This window comes from Dendrobates tinctorius, unplaced genomic scaffold, assembly GCF_039654945.1.
Source record: "Dendrobates tinctorius isolate UK_male_01 unplaced genomic scaffold, ASM3965494v1 ptg000084l, whole genome shotgun sequence".
In the NCBI taxonomy this organism is placed as follows: Eukaryota; Metazoa; Chordata; class Amphibia; order Anura; family Dendrobatidae; genus Dendrobates; species Dendrobates tinctorius.
This window is the reverse complement of record NW_027361752.1, coordinates 26,180,961-26,201,598: the sequence shown is the minus strand read 5'-3', so window position 1 is coordinate 26,201,598 and position 20,638 is coordinate 26,180,961. Positions and strand designations below refer to the sequence as shown.

The 20,638-nt window shown below is 44.2% G+C and overlaps 1 protein-coding gene across 1 annotated transcript in view; it reads left to right on the top strand.

Annotated features, from left to right (window-relative positions):
* Window positions 1-20,638, top strand: part of TMPRSS15 (transmembrane serine protease 15) — a 473,521-nt gene that overhangs the window by 216,121 nt on the left and 236,762 nt on the right. Inside the window, exons 12-13 of the mRNA XM_073584497.1 lie at window positions 268-418; window positions 3,976-4,117. Of these exons, the coding sequence (XP_073440598.1) occupies window positions 268-418; window positions 3,976-4,117 (293 nt within the window). The remainder of the gene's footprint in view (window positions 1-267; window positions 419-3,975; window positions 4,118-20,638) is intronic.

The following is a 20,638-nucleotide window of genomic DNA, read 5'->3' as shown; positions in this document are numbered from 1 at the left end:
GTAATGGAGAACTATTTATTTTTAAAAGTTTATTTTTAATTTTTTTTAGGAATTCGAGATATAAGGAAGAATCTTACACCTCTTTGTACCACAGTAGACAACTTCACAGAGGTTACACAAGATAAAGAATTTATTTTAATAACTTGCTAGACTTTTACCTTTCTATAAATTTGCAGACATTTCCGGTCCCGTTGAGATCCCATCCTTGTTTTTTTAGCTTTCTTCTTTAATTCATCATTATTTTTTTTTTCTGCTTTTTAATCCCAGGTACCACATGTATGGTGTCAGTGTATACCACCTATCTGTTCTGATTATACCTACAAACAATACCGAACAACTTATTTTTACTAAAGAAGGAAATTATGGCCCAAATTGGAATTTTGGACAGGTTACATTGAATGAAACTTCTGGACTGGCTGTGAGTAAATATTCTGCTTTCTCAGTCAAATTGTAGAAATGATTTGGATTTAGAGGGAACCTGTCACGTGAAAAAAATGTTATTAACCTGCAGATATGGAGTTAATCTGCAGGTTAATAGCGTTATGAACCTGCCCAGTGCCGGAACTTAGATATCCACTGCTTGGAGGTAATGAACTTTATTACTACCGGTAGCATTCAATTTCAGTCACGGGGGCGGTGCAGGCACAAGGGCAGTCACCGCTCTGTGAGAGAGCGGCGGCTATAACTGTGCCCCGGCACTGACTGACAGCCTTAATGCTGATATTCAAAAAACATTTTAACTAATTAAGAATTGATCTATGACTTTTCTGTATAGGGCAATAATTCTTAATCACAGTGATCTGATCTGTAATAGACGTAAGAAAACTTTCCATCATTTAACACTGGCAGACACTTATGTACATGACTCACTAATACATATTTCTGTCTCTGCTGCTTGCTTTGTGGCTAACTTATAATGGCCTTAAAAAGGGGAAGTTTCCTTTTCATTTTTTACCCACCTGAACAGAACATGTGCACTTGTGGTTATAATTATATTTTAATCTGTTTTACTATCACTGGATTACCAGGACATAACATCATTAGGATATATTAGATTATCAGCTCCATTCAGTTGAATAGGTGTTAATCTAAAGTACTTGTAGAGGAGGACAATATCATGTTGAATGGGCTGTGCTGTGGTAAATGACATGCCTTTTGCGTTCCAAAATAGTTCTTAATTGTTCTGATGTATTTCGGCGTCGGACCTGCAATTTTCTCAAGGAAGAACAAAATAACTATCTATAGTACTTAAGAGGTACAATGGAGTGGTGCCGTTCCACTCTGTTAGGCCTGGGTCCCACTAGCGAATCACATCCGATGCGGTATGTTAATGACACTCGGTTCCTGTTCTACTGCGAGCCAAGTATCCATGCTCTGTGCTCTGATCCTCACTTATGACAGGATCGCAGCACAGCTGCTGAGGAGATGGAGAAAGTAATTTCTCCATCTCCTCTGCTGCCGGAGTCAGCGAGAATCGCACTGCACTGGGGTGATATCGAGTGCAGTGCAATGTTTCACACACACCCATAGACTTATAACGGTGCGTACGATCCGAAAATAGCATGCAATCACAGCATGCTGCAACTCTTTTCCTGTCCGATTGCGATCCTATCGGAGCAGGAAAAAAACCGCAATTGAGAGGCGAACCATAGGATTAAATTGGTGTGATAACTGCGCTATCCAATGTCATGTGATAGGCATTAAAAGGAAACCCACAATCAAGTCTGAGTACACTGACAAGCAAAAGGGTAACATTGTTTTGAATTTTTGACTTTCACGCTCCATATCTCACCATCCACTACCAAAGATCGCTATCTATGAGATGGATGATGTTGTTTCTCTTTTTTGGGGAAATCATCTTCATGGCTGCTTCTCAATTCTAAACAGTGACCTTTCGCCTGGGAATCAACCAAATAACACACTGAACACTGAACTATTAGGGAATGTGAGAACAGGTTGTAATTTGTAGTATACAGGAAGAACCACCAGGAGCAAAACAGTAAGAATGTAGTGACATGACAAGAATCTGTATAACTAATCATATGCAAAATAGTTACAAGTCAAATTTATTTATGAGATAGCCAAGATGATTGTCCTTAAAATGATGGCAGTCTAATATTCAAAGCAGTAATGAATGGTATGATATGGAGCCTGAAAAGTCAAAAGTTCAAAACATTGTTACCCTGTTCCTCGTTAGTGTAAAGGGCATGTCACACTAAGAGATATCGCTAGCAATATCGCTATAACTAGTCACGTTATAGCGATATTGCTAGCGATATCGCTATGTGTGATACTTACCTACGACCGGCTCCCCCCGCTGGTTATCGCTGATCGCGCGAGAATGTTCAGGACTGTTTCTCGTCGTCTGCTTCCTGCTGTGAGGACGAGCGACGCGTGGAGCCGGGTGTCGGAGGACGTAGGATCGCCTAGTATGACAGGTAAGTAGCGATCCCCGTCCCCAGCGATATCGCTGGTGAGATCTGCCTGTGTGGCAGCTCACTAGCGACCACTTAGCAATGTACCAGCGATCCTGACCGCGTCATATCGCTGGTCGGGATCGCTGGTACATCGCTAAGTGTGACAGTACCTTTAGTCTACTCTGGCTAATGTAGTCTTCATTCTGTAAATTAGTGGTGAGCAATTTTTTAATTCCCACAAATCTAATTTCAAATTGTTTAAATTCACTAGATGCAGCAAATTTTTCACATATTAACCAATTTTCTCATCTCTACCACCATAGAGTTTTGATTTATCATTTTCTAAAGCCATACTTGTTTGCACCAATTGGGATAAAAATCCCAAATCATAAAGCTTTCATACCTTAAAATAGTGCAAAAGCTTAGAAAATATGAAAAATTTTTTGTGCAGCTTGGAGCTGCACCAAAATATTGAAACTTTTTGTGTTTTCACACTAGTTTCTCCCAGCTCTGCAAAAATGGGCAGATTTGGAGTGGAAAAGGGATGTGGCAGAGGTGTTGTGCCACTGGTTGTCTAACTCGTGGAGAGCTGTGGCGCTTCCTACACAAGAAATCTCATTAAAGTCCCTGACTGTAGTAAGCTTTCTGGCGTAGCGTATGGAGGTGCATGCAGTTTGTCAAACATTCCAAATTCATGAAGAGGAGTGCACTTTTTCATGAATTTGGATCATCTGACACCACCACGAGAAAATTGCCTATCTTGATGAATTGAGGTCTTCGTTTTTATAAAAATGATGCTTAAAGACTAGTGATGAGCGAGTATACTCGTGATCTCCGAGTATTTTGGCTTTCTCGGATATTTTACTGTTTGTCGACGAAGCTGCGTGATTTGCGGCTGCTAGACAGGCTGAATACATGTGTGGAATTCCTAACGAACAGGCAATCCCCACATGTATTCAGCCTGTCTCGTAGCCACAAATCATGGAGCTGCATCGACAAACACTAAATCTCTGGTCACGCCAAAATACGCAGAGATCAACCGAGCTTGCTGGGGAATACCCGTGCAGCGAGCATACTGGCTCATCACTATTAAAGACTCACTCCTCATACAAATTACTCACCTTCAGTCAAGGTGGTGCAGACACTGAGCTGAAAAGTCAAACTCACCACACCCCAATCCTGCCCAATCTGACTACAATGACGTACCTGAGGACAGGTTAAATCATTCCAAGTCCTGTTATTAGGGACGTCAATAAATAAATGTTCCCTTTTATGTTGGTTTAGAGGACGCTCGTGTAGACAACTGTATTTCTGAAACGTAAGCATTGTGCAGACTTTGACTTTTGTTCCTCAAGTCTACAGATGGTACAATGGTCTTTTAGTAAAGCAACATATTGCTGTCCTTCAGGGCACGAAGAATCCAACTTCATTATATTTTAGACACTTTTATATGAGTGAAGCACAGCTGACATTGCTCTTCTGCCATCTGTACTTGCGTTGTGTTTCTAATTACTGACATGGATATCTTAACATAAATTATCTCATTCTTAATCACCAGGTGGCATTCGAGGCCATAAAAAATCCCGGTTTTAGCGACATCGCGTTAGACGACATCAAACTATCTGCTGGGAAGTGCAATGAAAGTGGTTATGTTGAACCAACTCGAGTCCCTACTCCTCCCACTACCACCATTCAGCCATGTAAGTGCAAAAGATTTGGAGGGTTACATTATTTTTAATTACATGGAAGTTGCATAGTGTGTATTTGGAGCAATTATCACGTCTTGTGACAATTCTCGGGCACCGCCATGCATTCGAATCGTGTTTTAGTACCAGTCATTTTGACAGATGGAAGTAGTGATTGGTGTGAGGAGAGAAGGAGAATAATTGGCTATGCTGACTGCTAAATTCATAAAACAAATCTGCTCTGGTGTATGACTAACGCTACGGAGAGCTGTGTATTTTGCTGTTATATGATTACTGGTAAGAAATGATTCAGTAGTAAGTTCGATTTTTTCATCCCCATACCGGATGTCATCTGTCATAAATTTGGCTTTCTACAAAGAAACATATTTTATCAGCCTAATGTGCTTTTTCTCTTTTAGATCAGAGACAGTGTATCTTTTTTTGTGATGTTCATTTTTTTAACTTGTTTTTTTTTTCTTTTCTTTTTACATTTTTTTTTTAGTCTACTTTATACTAGTCATTCTGTGGGGATTCCCTAACAAACAGGCAATCCCTGCATGTGTTGTGGCTGTCTAACAGCCGCAAATAATGCAGCCACAGGGACTAGAACATAATATACCGGCACGTCCAAGATACTCAGATAACACCCGATCATGCACGGATAAGACGTTATCCATTCACGTTCGCTAATCACTAATCGACAAGACTTTCCCTTTTTTCACACATAAGGTGAAGCCTGTTAGTCTAGCTGAGCAGGCATGATTCGGGCAGCATGAATCCTCCGACAGGTTCAATTTAAGTTATAGATTATTTTTTCACCAATAGGGGGCACTAGAAGTCACCTTGGTTTCTCCTAATGGGGAGCAAATTAGCAATGATTGTGTATTGTAAAAAATTGCACTTAAAGGGAATCTGTCACCAGGTTTTTGCCATCTAATTTGAGAGCAGCATAACCTAAAATGAAACCCTGATTCCAGGGATAAGGCACCTACTGGGCTGCTTGCAGTAATTTTGATAATATTACCATTATATCAGTAAGAGATGATAGATAGAAAGACTTGTAAACCTGCTGCCATGTAGTCATCTGTCTGAGCTCTGCCATGCTATGCAGTCCTAATCAGCTCTGTATAACCACTCCCTTCCCGAACCACTGATTGACAGCTTTCTGCCTATGCACAGTGTACACAGAAAACTGCCAATCAGTGATGTGGGCTGGTTATACAGAGCTCAGTATTCAGAAAACTGAGAGATCTGCAGCATAAGCCAAAGAGATGTTATCAAAACTGCAACAAGCAACCCAATAAATTATACTGTGCCAGAATCATGGTATTTGCCCCTGCATAATTCTACTGGCAGATGGGGTAGCAAAGTTCTGGTCACAGGTCATCTTTAACAAAATATGCTGAGTAACGATGCAGTTGAGCAAGTCCTGGATGGGAAACATGTGTCAGTAGGTGCCTTTACTTGGTGATGTGAAACCCAGAAGAGCAGGCTCCAGCACACATATAGCCGAGAGGGGTGTTTAATGGGTCAGGGTCAAGGAATGACTAGAACAGCTGGGAAGGACTGTCATTCACAATCTCTAATCAAGGCTTTGCAGTAAATTTAAAAGGATTCTGTGCTGCCTCGGAAGGTGGTTTATGTATGACGTGTGGAAGTGGAAAGACCAGCTTGTATGTAGCACAATCTCTAAAATAGGCTGTGAGAGCAGGGCTGTTATGCAAACGGGTGAGCCTGTGTTGTTCTGTGAACTATTTTTACTATTTTATTTTAAGAAAAGGATGTTTTGTTTTGGGAGCCGTCACTGTGTATGGACTTTAAATTAACCGCTCACTATTTGAGCACCAGAATCAGATCCCTGTGTGTGCACTAGCTTCTGCCATCCTGCCCAGGTCACCCCCACTTTCCACACTTTTAGAAACATACAGGCCATTAACACCCAGAAACTTATGGAGAACTTGCAGTCATCATTGGCCCCTATCTCCTTCCTCTCGTGTCCTGATTCTGCACTGAAGTATTACAATGAAACACTTCAAAGTGCCCTGGATGAAACTGGACCTCCTATACATAGAACAACTAGGCACAGACGGTGACAACCCTGACACACCCTGGAAACACGTTTCCTGCAGCGGTGCTCCAGGTGCGCCGAACGTCTGTGTAGAAAATCCAATCTACCTGATGGTTTCATCCATTATAAGCTTATGCTTAAAACATACAACACTGCCCTTCACCTCTCAAAACAAAGCTATTTCAACTCCCTCATCACCTCACTATCCAATAACCCGAAACGTCTCTTTGACACTTTTCATTCCCTACTTAACCCAAGAGTGCAGGCACCAACCACGGATCTCCATGCTGATAATCTGGCTAATTATTTCAAAGAAAAAATTGATCATATCCGACAGGAAATTATCTTCCAATCACCTCATATCATACGCTGTCCTCCCTCCCCCACTGCATCTAGCTCACTCTCTGATTTTGAACCAGTCACAGAAGATGAAGTAATCAGGCTCCTTGCATCCTCTCGCCCTACCACTTGCACCAGTGACCCCATCCCATCACATCTCCTCCAGTCCCTTTCCCATGCTGTCACCACTCACCTAACAAAAATATTCAACCTCTCACTCTCTTCTGGTATCTTTCCTTCCTCATTTAAGCATGCCATCATACAGCCATTACTTAAAAAACCATCCCTTGACCAAAACTGTGCTGTGAACTATAGACCTGTCTCTAATCTTCCCTTCATCTCTAAACTCCTGGAACACCTGGTCCACACCCGTCTTATCCGCTATCTCTCAGATAACTCTCTCCTCGACCCTCTCCAATCTGGTTTCCGCTTTTTACACTCTACTGAAACTGCCCTCACTAAAGTCTCTAATGATCTTCTAACAGCTAAAGCTAATGGTCACTAGTCCATGCTAATTCTCTTGGATCTCTCTGCAGCATTCAACACTGTGGATCATCAGCTCCTCCTCACTATGCTCCATTCTATTGGCCTCAAGGACACAGTTCTCTCTTGGTTCTCCTCCTGTCTCTCTGACCGCTCTTTTACTGTATCTTTTGCTGGCTCCTCCTCCTCTCATCTTCCCCTTACTGTTGGGGTTCCTCAAGGATCGGGTCTAGGCCCCCTCCTCTTCTCTTTGTATACTGCCCCTATTGGTCAAGCAATCAGTAGATTTGGGTTCCAGTACCATCTCTATGCTGATGACACCCAATTATACACTTCTCCTGATATCACGCCTGCCTTTTTGGAAAACACCAGTGATTGTCTTACTGCTGTCTCTAACATCATGTCCTCCCTCTATCTGAAACAGAACCTGTCAAAAACTGTACTCCTTGTGTTTCCTCCCTCTAATAACCTACCTATGCCCGACATTGCCATTTCTGTATGTGGTTCCACCATTACTCCCCAGCAATATGCCCGCTGTCTTGGGGTCATACTTGATTCAGAGCTTTCATTCACCCCCCCACATCCGATCATTGGCTCGCTCTTGTTATCTGCACCTCAAAAACATTTCTAGAATTCGACCCTTTCTTACTTTTGACTCTGCAAAAACTCTTCCTGTTTCTCTTATTCATTCTCGTCTGGACTATTGTAACTCTCTACTAATTGGTCTCCCGCTTACCAAACTCTCACCTCTCCAATCCATCCTGAATGCAGCAGCTAGGATCATATTCACCAGTCATTATACCGATGCCTCTACCTTGTGCCAGTCTTTACACTGGCTATCCATCCACTCCAGAATTCAGTATAAACTTATTACCCTCACCCACAAAGCCCTCCATGGCTCAGCACCACCCTACATCTCCTCCCTCGTCTCAGCCTACTACCCTACCCATGCCCTCCGTTCTGCTAATGACCTGAGGTTAACATCCTCATTAATCAGAACCTCCCACTCCCGTCTCCAAGACTTTTCACTAGCCGCGCCAATTATTTGGAATGCACTACCCAGGCTAGTATGATTAATCCCCAAACCCCACAGTTTGAAGCGTGCCTTAAAAACTCATTTGTTCAGACTGGCCTATCGCCTCAACGCATTAACGCAAATATCCTTGTGTGGCTCATTTCTAAATTTTTTACCATAACCAGGTTCCTCGCATCATGTTCTCACATGCTTTTTGCATTTAATAGCCCTCTGTGTCTGTACTGTTACATATTTAGAGTGTTAGCTGGTTCATGCAGCAACAGGAACACCCGATTCTTACACTAGGGAAGGTCCAAACCATAAAAACAATAAAAGCAATTGTTACCATCCACCTTTCGTGTCTCCCCTTTTCCCTTATAGATTGTGAGCTTGCGAGCAGGGTCCTCATTCCTCTTGGTATCTGTTTTAATCTATGTGTTTATTGCTGTGCTGTAATGTCTATCGTCTGTACAAGTCCTCTCTATAATGTAAAGTGCTGCAGAATATGCTGGCACTATAGAAATAAAATTATTATTATTTATTTTTAAATTGTTCCAGAAAATGAACTACCGTATTTTGAGGATTACAAGACGCTCCGGAATATAAGACGCACCCCAAATTTTGAGGAGAAAAATAGGAAAAAAAACTATTTTTTAATAAAATGGTGGTGCCTCTTATAATCCATGCATCTTATTGCTTTCCAGGGATGGTGGTTGCGGTGAATCGGGGTCCCAGGGTCTTTGCTGGAGGAGGCAAGAGTGGCGCGTAGCTGCAGGCCGCAGGCTGGGATGAGGGGGTGTTCTGATATGTGCCACTGCAAGTGAAAATGACTGTGGTGCTCTGTGGTGCGGGGGTCTCCGCCAGCATTTTGTGAAAGCCTGAAGCCCCACCCGCACATCCATTACTTCGATGTGGTGGCCTCTGGGAAAATAGCCACAGGGGCAGTGCATGCTCAGAGTGAAATCTCGGCAATGAGATCTCGGGTGCAGAGATTTAGTCTCCCGAGATCTCGGGACAAGATCTCGTTGTGGAGTTCTGAATCTGAACATGTGGTGCACCCGGCAACCATTTTCCCAGAGGCCACCAAATCGAATGTGCGGGGGGGCTCTGGGAAATTGGCCACAGGGGGCATTGCATGCTCAGATTGAGATCTTAGTAATGAGATCTCAGGTGCCAAGATCTCGTCTGCCAAAATTTCAATCTGAGCATGCGCCACCCCGGTGGCCATTTTCCCAGGGCCCCTCGCACATCCTTTACTGCGATGCAGTGGCCTCTGGGAAAATGGTCATCAGAGGCAGCACATACTCAGATTGAGAACTTGACAACGAGATTTCAGGTGCCGAGATCTTGTCTCCTGAGATCTCAGGACAAAATCTCATTGCCGAGATCTCAATCTGAGCATGCGCTGCCCCCGGCGGCCATTTTCCGGTTGGCCACCACATTGCTGTAATGGATGTGCGGGGGGGCTTTGGGATTTCACAAAATGCTGGTGAACCCCCCCTGCACCACAGAGCACAACAGTTATTTTCACCCGCAGCAGCGCACATCGCAACGCCCCCTCATCCCAGCCTGTGGCCTGCAGCAACGTGCCACTCTTTTCTCCTCCAGCAGTGTCCCTGAGACCCTGGTCTACCACGGCTGGTAAGGTATATCTGCATTATGAGACACACCCATTTTCCCCCCAAATTTGCACTTTTGCGCCTTATAATCCAAAAAATACTGTATTTCTCCCAGAAAATTATTGCAAACACATGTTTTGTTACACACCTGGCACCTTTCCAAAATTGTGTGTAATCAACTTTTTTTAAGCATGTGATGCTTGGTGAAACTTGACTGTGTGCAAGGCAGCATGAAATCTGAAGATTGCCAAACGATTTTGGGTTGCAATGTAGTGCCCAGTGTCAGAAAGATCAGTTTGAATCCTAGGTCATAGGTCTTCCAGCAGGATAATGACCTCAAACATACTTCAAAAAGCACCCAAAAGTGGATGGAGACAAAGCACTGAAGAGTTCTGAAGTGGCCAGTAATTATTCCGGATCTAAATGTCATTGAACATCTGTGGAGAGATCTTAAAACTGATGTCGGGAGCAGGCACCCTTCAAATATGAGAGGTCTGGGGGCAGTTTGCAAAAGAAGAGTGATCCAAAATTCCAGTTGAGATATTTATGAAGCTTGTTCATGGTTATAGGAAGTGATTGATTGCAGTTATTTATTCCAAAGGGTGTGCAACCAAACATTAAGGGTGTCAACAATTTTTTTTCCTCCCATTTTTGGGGATTTGTGTGAAATGATGTCCAATTTGCCTTTTTTTCTCAATTTTTTTGTGTTATTTCAAAACACAAAGGAAATAAATATGTGTATAACAAAATATCTGTAATTGCAATAACTTTCTGGGAGAAATGCTTCATTTTCTGCAACAATTTCAAGGGTGTGAACACTTTCAGCCATGACTGTAAATGGACATGTCCTCCTTACGACAGCTGTCAGTGGGAGAGCAGAGAGGTAGGGAGGGCTACCTTTATGAATCCACTATGGATCCGCTATTCTTTGTCATCTAGATGGCACCCTGTCCTTTTCATATGAAGCCCTTAAATGGTCATTGGTGGCACAACACTACTATGGGTTAATTGACCAATTGATTCAAGCCTTATTAAAAATACATTTTAAAAAGTATGTTTCGAGTATTCCGCATTGTATTACATTCTTACTCCTACCCATAATTACAGGGTGAGCTAATATATACTGATGCCCGATAACCTTTCTGTCTATGTCATGCACATGTCTGACGAGGCTGCCATAATAGAGCTGAAACATGTGTGTTAACAATAGTATTCCTATATCCCTGCCAGTTCATTTGACAGATCAGCTCTAAACATGATACTGATTACATTCTGTGTATTTCTTGAACATTATGATCGTCACATCTGTCATTTTTATGAGATTAGCTTTGTTTCATTTTTTCCTTGTCATTTTTTTCCTTTTACGAACATCTACTCCTGCAGTCTATGTAATCACTAGTTATTATGTGTCACTCATGGTTGGAAAGGATATCTGTCTCTTCTCTCCTAATCTTCTCAATATCATATCCTTTTGTGTTGAGAGATTGAGAATTATAAATGTTTGTCTGATAGAAGAGGTCTCGAAAGCTCACAGGATCCTATTTTTAATTTGTACAGTAGGAAAATAGGCAATTTCAGATGAAAAGTATACAAAAAAAGCGGCTGGGTATTATAAAGTTATTGAAGCAAGTTCTGTAAAAGAGAAACTTCCAGAAAAAAAAGAAAATCGCAGAGCTTGAAATGTAGTTGGAGAACCTCTAAGAAGGGGTACAATGTATTGTGGTGTAATGACCATTGTGTCTGCTAGGGGGCGCTGTGTGGATGTCCCAAGAGAGAGGATGAGTGGCAGAATCCTGAAGGACCGTTATGTATCTCAAGGTGGGTGGCCTTGAGATGGAGACTGATGTGTGTGTGGATCAGCATTGACACTGCTGATGTGTTGTGTCAATGTGTCAGGGAGAAGTCTCCAGGTAGCTGGGGAGATGGGCGAGCCCAGTTACCTACAAACCCACCCAGGGGGTGTGTTTGGGAATGTTGTGACAAAGTGTGTGAATGGTTCAAGGACCTGTGATGAGGTCATAGCCATGTGACCCGGTGGGCGTAGCTACGAACCGTATAAGGTGGCCAGGGTAGGTCACGTGGTGAATGCTGGGACCCGGTTGGTCCAGTGTGGAAGGTCCCGCTGAGATTGGCTTTCCTGGCTAACAGCCTGTAAAGTGGCTGTGAGTAATGGTGACGTGTGCCTGCTAGTTCCCTGGAGGGAATGAACGTGTGCAGCTTGGTGAAGCAGCATGAGCAAACCCTGACAGGATGAGATAACTTGGTGGCTAGAAAGCCTGTGCATTGAACAGTGCATAACTTGTATGACTACAGGATAACAGAGCTGATCTCTGTAATGGATGCTATGCTGACTATATGCTGTTTCCTGTTACTTTGATGGTTTATGATGCTGAATAAACCGAAGGGACTATGATTGTTTTATGGAAAACCCGTGCCGGATCTGGTTTTTGTGGCTGCAAGCGAGTGATCCCCTATGTGAATGACAGCACTACCTCACAATTGGTGGAGATTGCAAAGGACAATATTATAGCCTTGTTGCTGGGCGCAACGGAAGAGGACTGCAAAATTCGGTTGCTAAGGGCAACTGTTATGAATGGGTCACCGTGGAGGAAAAAAGCAACACACGCTAAGTCTCTGAAAACCAGAGAGGTTGGTAACTATGCAGACTGCAGAGCCCTGATCTTAACACACAACTAGAAGCAGTCAAGGAGCGTGCCTGCAGTGGTCCTGGACGCCTCATCACAATCGGAGAGCTAAATAAGCCTAAAGTAAGAAAAGAGGAAAACTAACTCCCCAGAGCAGACCCCAAAGGAAAAACAGCCCCCCACATGTATTGACGGTGAAGCAAGATGAAAACACAAATAATAAAGTAACTTGGCACTCAACTGAATGATCCTTTTTGAAAATAAGTTTTTATTGTGGCAGTCACAAAGGACGTTTCGGCCTACAATTGGCCTTCGTCAGTCTGCTGTAATTCATACAAAACAACATACAGAACACAAAATAAAAATTATATCCTCAAATTGGTACCATAGAGTAACATATGTGTTTACAATTCATATATACAGACTTAAAAAATAGTGAAACGCAATAACCTGTGGAGGCATACACAGAAAACCAGGTGGGGGAGAAAGAAAAAATAGAAAATGGCGGCCTACCCGACTACTGCAGATGATGAAGTTAAAAGTGGAGAATTATATAAGATCCTATAGTGAAAGAAAGTGCTTTGAGATTGTGTAATTGAGTGAGCATGGCAATAGAGTGCAGTACTGGAGAAGTCATACCTACTACAAGGCAGTGATTTTGGAGGTTACTGCAATGACCAACTGTCTATAACACGTGTAGTGCTCTATCAAATATAAAGAGATGAGTGAATAATTAGTAGTAGCTCATTATGGAAAGAGAGAAAGATAAAGAAATGAAAAAAAATGTTTTGAATGTACACCTGGTGAATCCGGAAGAAATTGGAACAGGCAATGGAGTTTACGTCTCTAGGGGCTTTATGCCTGTAAGAGTTTATGCCTAAAAATGGAAATGTACCGATATAAAGTATAAGTATTAAAAATAAAAAAATAAATAAATAAAAAAATATATAAGAGAGTGTCATATGAAAATTAGTACCTGGTGGGTATGGGTTAATATCTTTTGATACTTGAACCAATTAATGTTAGAGAAAAATAAATTTCTTAGAATCCTGTAAACGAGAATGTGACACATATAAAAACTATGCAAAACAGAAGCTGCGGAGACACCATCACGTGTTTCTCAACGCAAGCAATGACCAGCCAGGTCTTTGTCCGGGAAGGAACAACCACGGGAAGGGCAGTCTCCAATGAAGGAAACCACCTATGCCAAAACATGGTATCCATCCACATACAGCTGTTTCGGGGTATTGCCCCTCATCAGTGTGGAGTAGGAAACTGGCTGGTAGGAGCAATGCCTAGTAAAAAGACTATGAAGAGGAGGATGAATGAACTCATGGAGATCAACATCCGACACTGCGGAGACACCATCACGTGTTTCTCAACGCAGTGATTCTAGAGCACTGCCCCCATCCCTTATGGGAAATATGCAAAACATGCAAAACAGAAGCTGCGGAGACACCATCACGTGTTTCTCAACGCAAGCAATGACCAGCCAGGTCTTTGTCCGGGAAGGAACAACCACGGGAAGGGCAGTCTCCAATGAAGGAAACCACCAGTGTCTCCGCAGCTTCTGTTTTGCATGTTTTGCATATTTCCCATAAGGGATGGGGGCAGTGCTCTAGAATCACTGCGTTGAGAAACACGTGATGGTGTCTCCGCAGTGTCGGATGTTGATCTCCATGAGTTCATTCATCCTCCTCTACATATAAAAACTAAGCAGAAAAAAAAAAAAAAAAAGGGTTGCTGACTAAATAGAGTAAATACAAGCACAGAGGGTTGTGAATATGTGAAGTCACCTAAGAGGTTAATGCCTGAGACGCTTTAACAATCTTGTATCAGTAGATCAGGTTGCATGAACACTGTGAAAAAAACGCCAGATAGTGAAAGCCAGATAATGAGCCAGCGATTCAAAGTGTACATGGGACTGCATGGTCAGAAGCTTACCGTGCAGGTGTAGTGCCTAGGCGTATGGACCTGGACGCAGTATCCGCTGCTAGCCCTGGATGCCTAATGTGTTGTAACCAGACAAATTAAATAGGGGAGGGGCGGGACTTGGTCTATGAGGAGGCAAAGACGCAGACTTAGTCTCACTAAAAACATCAGAGAAATCAGCCAGATAATCAGGAATATCATGAGACTGAGGAGAGGTGGAGAAAACAGGAGTGTCAATAAGAACACACTGACAACCCCAACTCACCACAGACACAGACTTCCAATCCAAAACTGGGTTATGAGTTTGCAACAAGGGGAAACCCAGAACAATAGTATTATGTAAATTATGCAGCACCAAAAATTTACAATTTTCTTGGTGGTCTGGGGCAACTCGCATTATCACCTGGGTCCAAAACTGAGGTTTATTCTCTGCCAAAGGAGTGGCATCAATACCCCTCAAAGGAATAGGCGTCTGCAGAGGCGTCATGGACAAGCCACAACGTTTAGCAAAGTCCAAATCTATCAGATTCAGAGCTGCTCCTGAATCCACATAAGCCTTTGTGGAAAATGTGGACAAGGAGCAGATCAAAGTAATTGCCAAAAGGAACTTAGGTTGTACACTGCCCACAGTAAATGTGTGTGCAAAACGTTTCTCTCGTTTAGGGCAGACAGAAATAGTATGAGAGGCGTCTCCACAGAAAAAACACAGCTTATTACGCCTTCTAAACTCCTGACATTGCGTCCTAGACAACACCCCATCGCATTGCATAGGTTCAGACATTTGTTCAGAAAGTGGCAGCGCCTCCTGTGTAGTCTTACGTTCACGTAAACGCCGATCAACTTGAATGGCTAATGACATAGAGCCATCCAGACGAGAGGGAACAGGAAATCCCACCATAACATCTTTTACGGTCTCTGATAAACCTTTCCGAAAGAGAGCTACCAGTGCACTATCATTCCATGTAGTAAGGACCTCCCACTTTCGGAATCTTTAACAGTATAACTCTGCAAGATCCTGACCCTGGCTTAATGCCAACAGGGTTCTCTCAGCTTGATCAATGGCATTAGGTTCATCATACAACAACCTCAAAGCCTGAAAAAATGCATCCACATTAGTCAGAATAGGATTTTCAGGTGTCAGAGAAAACGCCCAATCCTGGGGATCGCCGCGCAGCAGGGAGATGACAATTTTAACTGCTGCACAGAGCTCCCCGATGAGTTAGGCTTCAAGGCAAGAAATAATTTTCAATTATTCTTAAAATTCAGAAATTTAGACCGATCCCCAGAAAACACATCAGGAGAAGGGATCTTGGGTTCAGCAACATGTGACTCAATGAGGTAGGTAGAAATTTCCTGCACTTCAGTAGCAAGTTGCTCCACACAATCAGACAGTTGCTTAATCTCCATTAGGAGAGAAAAAAAAATCCTCCTACGGCCCCAGAGAAAAAGAGGAAAAAATATATAAAAAAAAAATTCTGACACCATTTTTTCTTTTCCTTTTTTTTTTTTCTTAAACAATTCCTTCCTGCTTTTGAGTACCCTAGAAACTGCAGTATGGCTGGTGATTCTGTTATGATTGGGTCACCGAAGAGGAAAAAAGCAACACACACTAAGTCTCAGAAAACCAGAGAGGTTGGTAACTATGCAGACTGCAGAGCCCTCATCTTAATGCACAACTAGAAGCAGTCGTGGAGCGTGCCTACTGTGGTCCTGGATGCCTCCTCACAACCGGAGAGCTAAATAAGCCTAAAGTAAGAAAAGAGAAAAACTAACTCCCCAGAGCAGACCCCAAAGGAAAGACAGCCCCCTACATGTATTGACGGTGAAGCAAGATGAAAACACAAACAAAGGCAGAAAAATAGGCTGAGCAACCGATGGGGCCAAACTAACTTGAAAGGACAGGAAAGGAAAGATACTGTCTGCAATCTGCCAAAAAACCCTACCAAAAATAATGTCCAACGCTTCTGATAACAAAATTAACCCTGAAGTCACTATACTTCTCCCACTATATCAGCACTCTGGAATATTCTGAGACAGAGCAAAAAGAGGCCAATCTAATAAAGGACAAAAAGGCAAATTGGCAAATACAGATAAAGAGTGGAAATTCAGCACAGCCCAGCCGGGCTGGCTGACCACACAAAAACTGAGTTGACCAACAAGAGCAAGTGTGAACATTAGCAAAAAAACAAACTTAACTTGAGATGACAGGAGCAGAGCTGAAGTCCAAGACCTGAGAAACAGACTGAATCACCAGCAACAGGATAGGGCGTTGGCTGTGTTATATCCAGTCTGATACTCCAGAGATCCAATCACTATCCTCCTTGTCAGGTGACCGGCCATTACCAATTAAACTAACCTCACTACCTCCTGTCACTACCAGTAGGAGAACGGAAGGAGAACTTCCAGCTGGTGGAGCAGAAAATGAGCTCATAACAGGCAACGCTGAGCAAGGAGGGCTGACGGTCGAGAAAGCCATGTAATATGCTGACCGGACACGTGTGTGAGCAGAGCCTGTGACGGCCTGCATTTGGGGAAGCCACTGCCCAGCTGTGGTTCTGGACCCGTGGGGCAGCCTAGTGAGTAAGGCACTGTCCAGATCGGTGAGCCCAGTGCGGCCGCTTCCCCAAGAGAAAGAGACTGGTGATTGCTAGGGTGCCTCTGCGAAGAAGAGTTACCCGAGGACTTGTGGGCTGACACAAGTAACGGACAGGTGTTCGTGTGGTACTGACCTGGGTCAGTGAGTAAGACTGTGTGCCTGGAGGGTTCAGTGAGGAAAGGTCCTGGAGGGTCAGTGTTGGGAGATACTGGGAGAAGAGTCATCTCCCTGGAGCTCGTGGTATGACCTTGGACCTGGTGAGGCGTGAGTGTTGGGCAGTCTCAGGCGGAGACAGGTGTCCTGAAGAGCACCCGCCAAGCCCCTGGACCTGGTGAGGCCGGTGTGTGGGGAGACCCTGGGAGGAGGGTCGCTCCCTGAATTGCACCCTTGCGCCCTGTGTGTTGGACGGTCTCAGGCGGAGACGGAACATCCTGAATAGCACACAGACTGGACACGTGAGTTTTGTGTGGTGTGTTTTTTTTTCTTTTCTCCACTCAGCCTGCGGTGGCTCAGTGGGAGTCAAGAAAGTGACAAGTGGTTTCCGGTAACTCGGTGGGGTTACAAAGGTGACACCAGCAGCTGTGTGTGGACGGCAGCCAGTGGTGTCGAAGATCGGTGATAGCAGGAGCTGTGGTAGTGCCAACAAGGACTTGTGTGGTATCATAAGAGACATAAACTGTGTGGTGTGAACTGTGGTCTGAGAAGACCGGTATAATGGAAATGGGGAAATCCCGAAAGGGGGCGGTGGCCCAAATCGGGGTGGTAGCCCAAAAGGGAGTGAAGTACCAGAGGGGAGCGGTGACCCAAATTGGGGTGGTCAAGAAAGGGACTATTGTGTCAAAAGAGGAACAGCAGTGTTCGTGTAGAGTGTTTTCAGAATGTGGGTTATAGTTTACGGAGCATGACGAACCGCAAGTGTGTACCGTGATGCTGCACCAGGGAGGAATCTTGGGACGGTTGGACTCAAAGAGTCAGGTGACTCTGTTAGTAACTCCTCTCACTTTCTGTCTGACCGAGAAAATGGCCCAGGTTCGCTGTAAACATGGGGTCACTGTGAACTATGCGCTAGACAGAGTGGTGTTTGAGGGGCCCGGAGGCAGTGAGTGCCAAGGTGGCGGGATACCCCCTGACTTAGTCTATGCCTTGGAGAAGGACCGGGACTTTGTCGTGTTTGATGACCTATGGTACGAGTGTGGAGACGTTTCTACTGTTGGGCTAACAGATATTAAGACGGTGACGGCTCCTGATGTGGAGAGGTCAGAGGTAGAAGTGACCGGGAAAAGGGGTACATCTGCCCATCAGACGGACCTGGCATCTCATGACAGGACTGATTTTGACCTGGTTTATAAGATGGCTGAAGTATTAACACCACTAGTGGGTAACTGGAGGGATTGCTCGGCAGGTAGGGGTGACTCAGACTCTGGGGGTGACTGTGGCTCTGAGAGAGAAAGGGAGCACAGACTAGAGGAGCTAGAGAAAGAAGTCTCTGAGCTCAAAGGTCACCTGGTAACGTGACAAGGACTGAATAAGGCCCTCAGAGAAGAGGTGGAAGAACATGTCAAAGAAAAAGGAGTCCTGAGACAAACGGCCGAGCACAGGGACGAGGAGCTCGAGAAAGAAGTCTTGGAGCTCAGAGGTCACCTGTCCACCTGGTAAAGTGTGAACAAGACCCTCAGGGAAGAGATAGAAGAACTCAAAGAAACTGTAAGAGATCTTCGGCAGGAGAGGAAGTTGCACAAAGACTTACCGTGGGTGAGCGCAAGTGACAACAATGACAACAAGACGGAACTGCCAGTACCAATCGTAGCAAAGGGTCATGAAGAGGTAAACTCTTGTGAAGTTGGTGAGCTAAGGACTGAAGAAGACAGTCACCCGGTCGGGTCAACTATAGTGAGGTAAGTGTCCGTGGTAAAGCCAGAGTCTTCTGGCCTGGAAGAGAGCCAGACCATGACCTTCAAATCTGTAATCGAGGTACCCGAAGACATGCAAGAAGCCTGTGCGGAGGAAGGTGTGCATGAAGCTTTCAAAGACTGTCACGATCCATGCTGGATTGTGACAGATAAAAGCACATGTAACCTTTTTTTTTCCATTAAGCTGTTTGCATAAAGTTACTTTTGCTCCCAGTGGCCATTAGGGTCATTACACAGTTGTGTCTTTAGTAGAGTTGAGCGAAACGGGTCGAAAAATTTCAAAAGTCGCCGACTTTTGGCAAAGTCGGGTTTCATGAAACGAAACACGACCCTAGGATGAGGTCGGCCACGAGGTCGGCGACTTACGCGCCAAAGTCGCGTTTCAAAAGTTTGTTTTGCGCTCTTTTTCAGCCAATCAGGATCCACTGACACTGTGGGCAACGTGATGACATAGGCACGGGTCACCACCATCTTTCAGAAGGGCATGCAAGTGATTGGCTTGCTTTGGTGGGCGTCACAGGGGGTATAAAAGGGCGTGCACGCCGACCGCCATGTTACTCATGCTGATCTCAGAATAGAGAGAGCTGCTGCTGCTGCTGATTTTGTAGGGAGAGCATTAGGCAGGGAAGAAGACACCAAAAACTGCTTCTGCTGCTAGCGATTTTGCCTGTACAACACACCAGTCACTGTGTGTGCAGTGCAAGGAGAGGCTATATAGTGGTGTATCAGTGGTGTTGGTTGTTGGGCTGCCTTCTAAGGCTTCCTGACATTCCTGCATTGCTGTTTAACCACTGCTCCGCAAACTGCTTTTTTAAAAGCAATCCCAATTTTTTTTTTGTCCTGCTGAGAAGAAGAAAAAAAAACTGCTTCTGCTGCTAGCGATTTTGCCTGTACAACACACCAGTCACTGTGCAGTGCAAGGGGAGGCTATATAGTGGTGTATCAGTGGTGTTGGTTGTTGGGCTGCCTTCTAAGGCTTCCTGACATTCCTGCATTGCTGTTTACCCACTGCTCCGCAAACTGCTTTTTTAAAAGCAATCCCAATTTTTTTTTTTGTCCTGCTGAGGTACTGAGCGTGCATTTTTTCACATCATACAGCGGTGTACGCTCCTCACACAGTACCGTGTAACGGCTGTTATCACAGCCACAGTGAAGCTATCAGTGTGTCACTCTGTGAGAATAAGTCGAGGACATGTTCCGTTCTTACAGACCTGCACTCTAGGGAGATTCCTATTCTGCCCAATTCTACATACAAATTGTAGTTTGTGATACACTAGCCAATTTCTGCCTGTGACATAGCGCTCAGATATTCAGTGGGCCTCACACAATCTATAAGTGTCCAGTGTCCACAAGTGTGTGCACAAATTCAAAATCTCCCTTATCCTCTAGTGACTTTGGTCACAGCTCTGCCATCGAGCCTGTGACAGAGCGCTCAGATATTCAGTGGGCCTCACACAATCCATAAGTGTCCAGTGTCCACAAGTGTGTGCACAAATTCAAAATCTCCCTTATCCTCTAGTGACTTTGGTCACAGCTCTGCCATCGAGCCTGTGACAGAGCGCTCAGATATTCAGTGGGCCTCACACAATCCATAAGTGTCCAGTGTCCACAAGTGTGTGCAGAAATTCAAAATCTCCCTTATCCTCTAGTGACTTTGGTCACAGCTCTGCCATCGAGCCTGTGACAGAGCGCTCAGATATTCAGTGGGCCTCACACAATCCATAAGTGTCCAGTGTCCACAAGTGTGTGCAGAAATTCAAAATCTCCCTTATACTCTAGTGACTTTGGTCACAGCTCTGCCATCGAGCCTGTGACAGAGCGCTCAGATATTCAGTGGGCCTCACACAATCCATAAGTGTCCAGTGTCCACAAGTGTGTGCACAAATTCAAAATCTCCCTTATCCTCTAGTGACTTTGGTCACAGCTCTG